The sequence below is a fragment of the Neltuma alba genome, unplaced genomic scaffold, assembly GCF_004799145.2.
Source record: "Neltuma alba isolate B1F8T4 unplaced genomic scaffold, ASM479914v2 tig00013402_pilon, whole genome shotgun sequence".
In the NCBI taxonomy this organism is placed as follows: domain Eukaryota; kingdom Viridiplantae; phylum Streptophyta; class Magnoliopsida; order Fabales; family Fabaceae; genus Neltuma; species Neltuma alba.
This window is the reverse complement of record NW_021637660.1, coordinates 39,183-51,102: the sequence shown is the minus strand read 5'-3', so window position 1 is coordinate 51,102 and position 11,920 is coordinate 39,183. Positions and strand designations below refer to the sequence as shown.

At 34.9% G+C, this 11,920-nt stretch overlaps 1 protein-coding gene across 1 annotated transcript; it reads left to right on the top strand.

Moving 5' to 3' along the window:
• The first annotated feature begins 6,499 nt into the window (after window positions 1-6,499).
• LOC114737060 (uncharacterized) lies at window positions 6,500-7,552 on the top strand. The gene has a single exon (XM_028924958.1). The coding sequence runs from the start codon at window positions 6,500-6,502 to the stop codon at window positions 7,550-7,552; it is 1,053 nt and encodes a 350-aa protein (XP_028780791.1).
• The last annotated feature ends 4,368 nt before the right edge of the window (window positions 7,553-11,920 follow it).

Genomic DNA, 11,920 nt, shown 5'->3' with positions numbered 1-11,920 from the left:
TTTTAAGTATCCTTGAATAATTATATATAGTACTGGGGGCATGTGTGCTTTTAACGTATTTAAAGCCTCAATTTTCAATAAGCTTTAGGATAATTATAGGAAAAATTACGTACAGGTCCCACAGAAGAGATTTTATTCATCTAAGACTTCACAAAATGTCAAAATTACTAACAAGTCCCAAGAAACCTCAGAGTAATATACTCTATTTGTAAAATTACATTACTGCCCCTCATATTCCAAATTCACATTTGCTCTGTCATTGCGATTTACAACCTCAACAACGACTACTAATAACCTAATGAGAAGGTGTTAACAATCTAAGCAGTACCCATTAACAACTTACTTTATAGAATCATATAACCTCCACATAAGAGTAAATTATAACCAAATAGTATAATACAACAACTTTAACACTAAAATGGGAAATTTTTTGATATCATTAAGAATTTTAACTACACCCAATAGGATTATAGCAAAATTTTAATGTGGAGATCCATTGACAACCTCAACGGTGAGTATTAATACCCAAAGAGAGTTGTTGACAATCTAGGCAGTATTTATTAACAACTGACTTTATAGGATAATATAACCTCTAACAACTATAAGATTAACTTTAATAATATTTAGTTACTCCTCGGTCCTAAATGTAAGACCCTTATACTAGTGTGTATAAGGTCTTACATTTAGGACCGGAGGAGTATAATTTAGTTAGTTATAGTTAGAGGTATATTATCCGATAAAGTCAGTTGTTAACAGACACTACTAAGATTGTTAACAGTTCTCTTTAGGTTATTAATACTCACCATTGAGGTTGTCAATGGATTTTCGCATTAAAATTTTGCTATAATCCTATTGGGTTTTTAGTTAAAATTCTTAATGATATCAAAAGCTTTCTATTTTAGTGTTAAAGTTGTTGTATTATACTATTTGGTTATAATTTACTCTTATGTGGAGGTTATATGATTCTATAAAGTAAGTTGTTAACGGATACTGTTTAGGTTGTTAACGCCCTCTCATTGGGTTGATAATAGTCACTGCTGAGATTGTAAATCGCAATGACAAAGCAAATGTGAATTTGGAATATGAAGGACAGTAATGTCATTTTACAAGTAGAATATATTACTCTGAGGTTCCTTGGGACTTGTCAGTAATTTTGACATTTTGTGGGACTTTAGATAAATAAACTCTCTTCTATGGGACCTGTGCGTAATTTTTCCTAATTAATATGTAAGTTCTTATAGTTTCAACTATCTTTTAATTAGGTTCCTATAATTTTTTTCTTCTTATCAAATCCTTATAATTTCACATGTTTTTAATCAAGTCCTTGTAATTTTTTTTTCTTTTTATCAAGTCCTTATTGATTTACCTTATTTTTAATTAGGTCCTTGTAGTTTTTATTTTTTATTCTATAAATAATAATAGTCCATAAATAATAAATTATTATAATAATCTTATGTTAATATTCTTTTAAATTTTTAGTTAAACATATATTTATTTATTTTTCAATTCCATTTTTTATAATTATAAAATTCAAATTATAATAATAAAATTTTCTGAAATTAGAATATAATTATAAATAATTTAAACATATATATTATTTATTTTTCAATTCCATTTTTTATAATTATAAAATTCAAATTATAATAATAAAATTTTCTGAAATTAGAATATAATTATAAATAATTTATAGTTAAGTACAATTGATTATTCTGATTAATTATTAAGTACTAAATCATGATATTAATTATTTTTTCCAATTATAAAATTATTAATTTAAAAAATGAAATTAATTTTAAAGAGTAAAGTTAATAAATAATTTTTTTAAAACTACAAAGGACCTCACTAAAAAATAAGTGAAACTATAAGGAATTGATTAAAAAAAATGGAGGGATCTAATTTAAAACATGTGAAAATAAAAAGATCTGATAAAAAGAAAAAAATTTTATAGGAACTAATTAAAAATCAAATGAAATTATAAAAACCTGGAGATTAATTATCCCATAATCTTTTAAAAAAAGTTCCATGTTAAACCTTTTAACGATTTAAGATTAAGCCTTAAAAAAATTTGAGTTAATTTACCATTTGGTCCTTAGATTTGCATAAATTTTGGTTTCAGTCCTTGAAATTTTAAGTCATAGGTTTTGATCCCTCAATTAGTAAATGGTCCAGATTTTTATTAAATTATAAAGACCAAAAATCAAAATGAGAAAAAATTTGAAAAATAAGAAATTATACTAACTCATTTGTATACGAATTCAAGCTCCGGATGAGGTTCAAATTTAAGTTTTAGACTTCTATTTCACGTTCAAGTCTATTTAACTAAATATAGCATAATCTAGTTCCAACCCTAATGCTGTGACCAAGAAAAAAATAATTCCATTAATGGAATAGTGTAAAATTTATAATAGGTCATAATATTCACAAGTTGTGCACCCGCTTTCCCAAACGGGCCAAACACAACCCACCTTTTTAATTAAATAATTAAAAGAATTACATGGTGTGAATTCGCTGGCTCCATTAATTCGATCCTCCCCTTCTTCTATGCAGGGGTCTTTTTCAGAAGACTTATTTTAAATTATCTGCTTTATTGTTTTTTTTCCCTACATAAACATGCTTTATTAGGAAGAAATGCATATTCTAGAATTGAATAGAGATAAATTTTGGAATATATTTATTTAAAGGGTTAAGAATAAAAAATATTCCTGAAAATATACCAAAAGTTTACCTTTCAGCTTAAATCTATCAGTTTAAATTTAAAAAGATCTCAATAATGCCAGTACTGTTGTGATGAACAAACATCCATTTTCTGGACACTTGGACCCACGAATTGAATAGGTTTTTTTCCTTTTAACTGGGGTACTTTGGTGTTTTTATTAAAAAATTATAGGTCCCACCATCAAAAGTAGTGTTTTAAATTCTCCCAAAAAATTGAACCTAAACGTAAAAGAAATTTTAAGTTGACTATTACACATGATAACATAGGCTTGAGAATAGATACACAATTCTATATGCTGTTGATACAAATAATTTATTTTCAAAAGATACTTATAATGTCTACCAAAAAAATATTGAAAGTATTCTGATGCTTTTATTAAAAATTCTATAATGTTTGAAGAACTTTTAACATAAATTTATGGGTATTTTTAACTCTTAACTGCTAATTAAATTTGTAAAAATCTTATATCTACTTAATTAATTTTTATATATTCTTCTTTTTAATCAATTACAGGGTAAAAACATTTTGCTTTGAAATCTACTCAGGTTTTTTTTTTTAATAAGATGTTTAAATATCCTGAAAATATCTATAAAGGAGAACTAAAATCTGAAATTTTTTTGATTTTTATATATGTTCAAAGTTTATCGTCATAACAAAAATACTTTGATTGTTGACCGTTATCCGCTGTTAGGTTTAACTATTAAGGCTGTGTTTGAGATCATGGTTGGGTCTCCAAACGTGTATCCCTGCCTAATAAGTTAAGAGGTAGTGTTTAAAACATGTTTGGACACATGTTTGATCAATCTGCCTTCTGAGTCTGAAATAGATTGCGGAAGAAACTCTTTGAAGTTGCTTTTTTTGGCATTAGAAAATATTGTTAGAACATTTATTTGAGTGTTAAAATTTTTTACGAATTTCTCTCACCTCACTTAAAAAAAAAAACACACACACACACACATACTCCTCGTTTGAAATGGTCACATTATATATATAATTTCTTTTTAACAATAAATTAAATTTCTTTATTTTTAATAATTTTATTCTCATTACTTCTTTTAAAATGGTCACATTATATATATAATTTCTTTCTAATAATGAATTAAATTTCTTTACTTTCAATAATTTTATCTTTCTTACTTCTTAAAAAATAGTCGCATTATACATATATATCTAATATTAGATATATACTATTTAATAAAATTCATATCCTTTTAAGTCATTTTACATCTAAACTTACTTTTATATTTATCAGTCAAACAAGTTTCAGCTTCTCAAACTGACTTTTTTCCAAAACCTAATCTCAGAAAATTACTTCTGCCATCGCTATCCCAAACACAACCTAAAAACACTAGCAAACCATATGATTTAACGGTCACATAAAAATAAGGGAAAATTGCAAATAAAGACCCCCCAATATATAAAATAGCAATCAGGGACCCTGAATTTGAGAAATTGCTCCAGAGGACCCGGTCCCAATTTGCAATTATGAAATGTGTGTTAAATGGCTGAAATGCCCCTCACTCATCATCACTGTTAATGAAGGCAGAGACCAGGATTTTAATGGGTGGCGGGAGAGCTAGTGGAGTAGGATGAGCCGAACGAGTATGTGTGATATTGGGATCTTCTAACATTGGCAATAATGCGAGTAACTTACTGAGTAAACCCTTCTTGTATTGTTCCCCGTAAGAGTTACACATCGTCACATTCTCCATCTTCATCTCTGCTGTGTGGGTGAGTAGGCTGGAGGAAGGGAGGGAATGGGAGGTGTAGTTGAAGATGAAAGATATCACAATGTAGGAGGTTGTGGTTAGTTGGAGGTGGGATATTTTTGTTTTCGTAGTCTGAACGGTCATCTGTCATTTGTAGTGCACGGTGCTGGTTGCGATGGGGAAGGGGTCAGAGTGTAGTGGTTTGGCAGAGTGTAGGTTGGATAATGGCTGTTAGTTTGACCGTGAACGTTGAGGTGTTGCCGCGGAATGAGGGAATGACGATACCATGATTTTCGGTGTTGAAGTCGTCAAGCCCTAAAGTGAAGTTGTGAAGCCCTAAAGTGATGTTGGGAAGACAGGAGGTCACTGGTTTTTAATTTGGTATGTAAATGGTTGAGTCGATGGAATAAATGAGTAAATATTTATTAGTGAAGCTAACGTACTGACTAAACGTAAATTTTTGCTGCAGATTAGTATGAAAAATGGATTTCAATAACCGAAGAAGCTGTGGGAAGGAGTTGTTCTGTTACGTGCACATTGGTGGACATTTTGAAGCAAATGGTGAAGGGATAGTTAAATATATTGGAGGGAGTGTAAGGGTAACCAGTATAAAAGAATGGATAACAGTAGACGAGTTGTGTGGAATAATTTTACAATGGATAGGCAATGATGGTGGTGGATATGAGATTAAGTATAAAGTTAAATTTGATGAGAGTACATTGATTGATCTTTGTGATGATGGTGATATCAGCAACTTGTTTAGATATAATGACAGCAGTGGTCATGTGTATGTAGGAGGGAAAGGGAATGATAGGGAACCTAGAGCAAGGAATGATCCAGACGTGTAAGTGGTTATGTTTTCCAATTGAATCTTGTTATTTACTAATATATTGTTGGTAATTCGTATAGAAATATTGTAACGAAGCTAATGGTGTTGCAGTCCTAAATTGTAATTAGTAAATGCAAGCATGTTATTGAACATAGTGGACATGTCATTTCCATTTGTAAACTTGTGTTTTAGAAATGCAGACTTGTTATTAGACATAAGCAGAGATTTCCATATGTAGACTTGTAATTCAACGTATTGAAGTTATAATTATCATATACGGACTTGTTATTTAGATCTGTAGATGTTATTTTACTAACCAGTAGTTTCTATATGGAAACTTGTTATATGAGTAACTCAAGTTGTAATTACCACATACGGACTTGTTAATTGAGCAAGGAATTGTTTGTAGATGTAGACTTGTTATTTTAGTTAGTAAAGTTGTAATAACCATATGCGGACTTGTTATTTAGATATGTAGACATGTTATTTTATTCAAACCTGTCGTTTGAATATAGCTGTCCTAACTTGGTATTATGGTGGCAGGAGTGAGAATTTATTTGGACTTTCACAATACATGAATACATTTGAAACGACCATTGGTGATGAACATGAGCCAGTGAATGTTGAGAATGGAGTTGAATGCCTAACTTTTGAAGGAGGCGGATCAAGTCAGAGAAGCAAGTGTAGTGGTTCAGAGAGTCAGGGAAGACTGACGGGCGAGATGAATTGTACGAAATGGGCAGGAGTGTTTGTAGGAGTGGGCCAATATGTTCCACATGCTGTTGCTTTTAGGGAAGCTGTGTACAGGTTCAGTATTGCAGAGAAGTTTGCAGCGAGATATATCAGGAATAGTAAGGAGAAGATGAATGTGAGGTGTAAAGTAGAAGGGTGTCCTTGGAAGATATGTGCAAATGCTGTTGGAAAGAACAGTCATCTATTACGTGTGACTACATTTTGCAATAAGCACATTCATTCAGCCTAAGACAATTTGATTGTGACTTATGGTGGGAGTGCTGCGTTGACATCATCAGTAATAGTTGAAGAGATAAGGGACCATGCTGAAAAACGGCCCACTGAGATAAGGAAGATGTTGGAGAGGGAGTATGTGTGAGGCTTACATATTGTCAGGCATATAGAGCAAAGGAAAAGGCAATGGAAGAAATACATGGGAAACCGAACAGTCCTATATGTTAATACCATGGTTATGTGAAAGGTTGAAGGAAACTGATGACAAAACGGTTGTGAATGGGCCTCATTGGTAATAGATTTGAGCGTGTGTTCATTGCATACGGTGCATGTGTTGAGGGTTTTTTGAACGGTGCAAGGCCTATATTATATGTTGATGGTACTCATTTAAGTGGTCCATATAAGGGGACGTTACTGTCAGCTTCGGCATATGATGCGGATAATGAGATGTTGCCGTTTGCAATAGCAGTGGTGAAGGGAGAGAATCTTGATGACTGGACGTGGTTTTTTCACAAGATTAAACAAAAACAAGTTGGTTCAATGCAACTGACTATTGTGTCAGATAGACATAATTCTATAATTGGTGCTGTGCAAGCAATATTTGGGGGTGAAAGGCATGCATACTGTTATAGGCATGTGAAGGAGAACTTTAGCTCTGAATATATGAAATTAAACAGAGGTCGGAGAAGGACAAGTGAAAATTCAAAGGAAGATGCATTAAAGGTACTGGATAAAGTGGCTTATGCAAGACTTGCGGATGAGTTTGATCATGCGCTGGATGATCTCAGAACCATGTCTCATGAGTTATATGAGTGGGTTATCAATCAAGGTGATGTGGATAGGTGGGCATTGAGCAAGTTCCCATATAGAAGGTGGGACAACATAACAACTAATTTAGCTGAATCTTTTAATGCTTGGATGGTAAGGGAGAGGAAGCATAACGTGGCCCAAATGATCCATGAGCACCGGGAGAAAGTAGCAAGAAAGATGCATGCATCATATGCAGCAATGACTAAGTGGAGTAATTGCGTTGGGCCAAAAATAGAGGCAAAAGTATTGGAGCATGTGTATTTCGGTAGGTACATGCACTGTGAGAATTATGGAGGGGGAAGAATATGCGTGCACACATCATGTGGAGACCAAAGAGTGGACCTTGGCCTACACAAATGTAGCTGTGGAACTTGGCAAATGTTAGGGATTCCATGCTCACATGCTTGTGCAGCCATTAAGACCATAGGGGGAAACGTTTATGATTATGTTGAAGAGTGTTACAAACGTTCATCCCAAGAAAAAAATCTATGCCCGGAGCATGGTTCCAGTGGTGACAATTGATATGCCTCACCTGAATGACTATACGTTTGAGAATCTTACTGCTCAACCCTTGCTTTTACCCCCAGTCACTGCTAGGCCTTCTGGAAGACCAAGAAGAAATAGAAAGGAATCACAATTCCACAACAAAAAAATATATCATTGCACTAGATGTCTTCATCCTGGACATACAAAGAGGACATGCAAAAATCCTAACCCAAGTTGACTTCCACTTACAAATGGGACAACTAATTTTTTTGGCACATATAGGGTTCATCCTTCTTAATTTTTTGGGAGCAGGATGTTAGTAGATGTGCACATATATTTTTGTTACTTCTATGTTTGGGACAAAGGGACATTAAGTGGAAGATGTAAGTTAATGTGCACTTGTCATTGAATGTTGTAAAGAACTTGTTGCTGTGAAAGAAATCAGAACTTGTCACTTCTTGTTATTTTGCATAGTTAAGTTGTCATTTGCTTTTGTGCACTTGTAATTTCATGGTCATCAGAAGTGGTTGCTGTCAGAAATGTGCAAAGTGTAATTCCGTGTTTATCAGAAGTGGTTGCTGTCAGAAAACGAAATGTGTCAAAACCTTATAGGAACTTGTCATGTGCCATAGTAAAGTTGTCATTTGGCAATATGAAGTTGTCATTCCGTGTTTATCAGAAGTGGTTGCTGTCAGAAAACGGAATGTGTCAAACCTTATAGGAACTTGTCATGTGCCATAGTAAAGTTGTCATTTGGCAATATGAAGTTGTCACTCCGTGTTTATCATAAGTGGTTACTGTCAGAAAACGGAATGTGTCAAAACCTTATAGGAACTTGTCATGTGCCATAGTAAAGTTGTCATTTGGCAATATGAAGTTGTCATTCCGTGTTTATCAGAAGTGGTTGCTGTCAGAAAACGGAATGTGTCAAAACCTTATAGGAACTTGTCATGTGCCATAGTAAAGTTGTCATTTGGCAATATGAAGTTGTCATTCCGTGTTTATCAGAAGTGGTTGCTGTCAGAAAACGGAATGTGTCAAAACCTTATAGGAACTTGTCATGTGCCATAGTAAAGTTGTCATTTGGCAATATGAAGTTGTCATTCCGTGTTTATCAGAAGTGGTTGCTGTCAGAAAACGAAATGTGTCAAAACCTTATAGGAACTTGTCATGTGCCATAGTAAAGTTGTCATTTGGCAATGTCAACTTGTCATTCTGCGTTGATTAGAAGTGGTTGCTCTTGGAAATGTGCAATGTAATCACTGTCTTCAAAAGTATGAAAATGTATTAAAACCTTCTAGGAAATTATCATTTTCCATAATAAACTTGTCATTTCCCTTTCTGAAGTTGTAACTTTGTGTTCACCAGTAGTGAAAATCCAGTCGTTTCATGAAAACATTATTCGAACTTGTAATTTTCGATAGTGAACTTGTCACTTTCGTTTGTGAACTTGTCATTCTATGATTATCGTAAGTGGGAATCCACTAATTTCAACAAAGAATCTCGGTTTCATGAAAACTTTATCGGAACTTGTAAATTTCCCAAGTCAACTTGTCAATTTCCTTAGTGAACTTATCATTCCGTGACTATCATAAGTGGGAATCCACTAATTTTAACAGACAATCTCGGTTTCATGAAAACTTTATCGGAACTTGTAAATTTTCCAAGTCAACTTGTCAATTTCCTTAGTGAACTTATCATTCCGTGATTATCATAAGTGGGAATCCACTCATCTCAACAGACAATCTCGGTTTCACGAAAACCTTATGGGAACTTGTAAGTTTCACTAGTCAACTTGTCAATTTCCTTAGTGAACCTGTCATTCCGTGATTGTCGTAAGTGGAATTCCACTAATTGGAACAAAAATTTTCCCTTGCATGAAAACATCTTGGGAACTAGTGATTTGGCATTGTCAACTTGTCATTTTCCTTTGTCAACCTCTCATTCCGTGAATCAATGTGCAAATTTAGCCACCTTTAATACAGAATCACAAATTTGTATGAAAACCTTTTCACAAGTTGTCATTGGCCATAATGAACTTGTCGTTACCCGTACTAAACTTGTCATTGGCCATTTGGCCTGACTAAAGGGAAATTTGTCATTCCAAATATAAGTGCTGTTATACCATCAATCCAAGCATATCATAACCATTACAATAATTGGCATACAATTTCAACAAATGAATCAATTGACAAAGTTAGTAAAAGTCACAGCCTAATTTAAATGCTCTCTATAAAGACGTTCTCCTCTTCTTGGTCATTCAGCCCTTCTCTGGTTGTGAGATAAGATCATACACCTTCTGACGGCATTCATTGTCATCATGGTTCACCAGCCACCACATCAGCTCACGCCGAAAAGAGGACACATCAGCCTGCACAGTAAATAAGGTAATGTCAATACCTCAGTATATTCAAGGGAAACATCAGGCTCCCATTTCTTGAGCCATATGAGCACATGCACACCACAGTCCCTCTTGCCCACAACACCACCCTAACAGTTTCAGCTCCTCAAACCAACACAACCAAATAACATATCACATGAGTAGGGTGTAGACACTTACAAATTTTTCTGCTGTGGTACATCAGGCCAGACAATTTCCAAGTTATCACTAAAATCTGGTCTGACCATGTGAAGTATGTCTTCAAACCGATCCCTCTGCACATATGCCATATTCATCAAAAGGATAATAATATAAAACTGTCATTTTCCTATCTAACATGCACAGGTCAGTAACATCTTACACATCCGGTGATGGCCATTTCTTGGGGGTCATATGTGGCTGCCTTCTTCTGCTTGGAGGTGGTCTTCTTACGCTGTAAACTTGCTCGCATGGAATCAAGGACATTAAACTTTTGGGTCTTTGGTTCGAATGCAAAACAGAACCAATGCTCCCCAACTAGAGCAGGACCCAGAATCAAGTCACAGTCACCTATGTTGTAGCCAACATAATGCGGAAGTATTTGTCGTGCATGCTGGTTAGGATCCCAACGAGCTGGATCACGGGTCATTATGGCCTGTGAAATGCAGAAAACCAAGTTCTTATTCACTGTAACACATTTTATTCTGTCATTTTCATTTCCAATCTTGTAAATCAACAAAGCCTATTAGTAATACAGAAACCTCACCATGAAGTCTGCATCAAATATATGCCTCCTAACTCGGCCTTCAACTGCCTGTTGTTCTTGCACCAAAGCCTTACAGACCAACGACATCACTCGGTTACTCACCCTGTTATTTCCACTAAGCGAATGCAGCAACCGTCGGGGGATGTCTTCATCAAACATTCTGATCAAAGGACTGAAACATATTCAAGTGAGTTACTAGATGTGTTATGTTAACATGTAGTCAACAAATAAGATCACATAAGCAAAGATTTTCACTTACATCTCACCCTCATCACCTTTGACAGCTCGGCTGACTAAGTTGAAAAAAAAATATCCTTGGGCTCCATAGGCCTCTTCACTCTTGATTGTGCCTTCAACTCCAACCAAGGAGACTTGATCTTGCTGAACCGAACCCTAGTAGATCTCCTTAGTTGTTGTGCCTCCACAGATACAGGTTCTGGATCAGGCCCAACATATTCAACAATGGCCAGGGGGGATACCTCCATCGGTGAGTGACCTTCTGCCTCATCACCTTCAATGGTGGGTGACACTTCCCTAGGGGGACTGGCTGCAGGTATGTCACCCTCTGCATCACCCTTGTATTCCCTCTCCCCTTTGCTCCTGTCATCACCATCCCCTTGACCCTCTTCCTCCATCTCTTCATTGTCGCTGTCATTCTCTGTGTCGCCCTTCCCATGACTGTCTCCATCTTCACTGCTTACTTCATCCTTCTCCTTTTCCTCAGTTGTGTCATCATTGTTGCGCCTCTCCTCCTCATCATCTTCAGAGTCACTTCTATTTGTAGGCACTGTCTCAACCCGAGCCTTTCCTCTTGATTTACCCTTCCCACCATCTCCCTATCTTGGGATTTGCACCTTCACCAACTCCTCATCCACCATTTTCATTAGCATCTTTTGCCCTTCCTCTATCCTCTTCATTAGGCGCTCACGTAACTTCTTCAGCTCCTGCATGTAAAAGACATTAATCAAGTAAGTATATACAACAACAAGTTCACTATGGGAAATGACACCTTCACTATGACATATTGACAAGTTCAGTAAACCAGATTACAATTCAGGTATGGCAGATCACAAGTTCATTATACAGAATTACAAGTTCAGTAAACAAAATCACAACTTAGGTATGGCAGATCACAAGTTTATTATATCGAATGACAACCTCAGTAAACCAGATTACAATTCAGGTATGGCAGATCACAAGTTCATTATACAGAATTACAAGTTCAGTAAACAAAATCACAACTTAGGTATGGCAGATTACAAGTTTATTATACCGAATG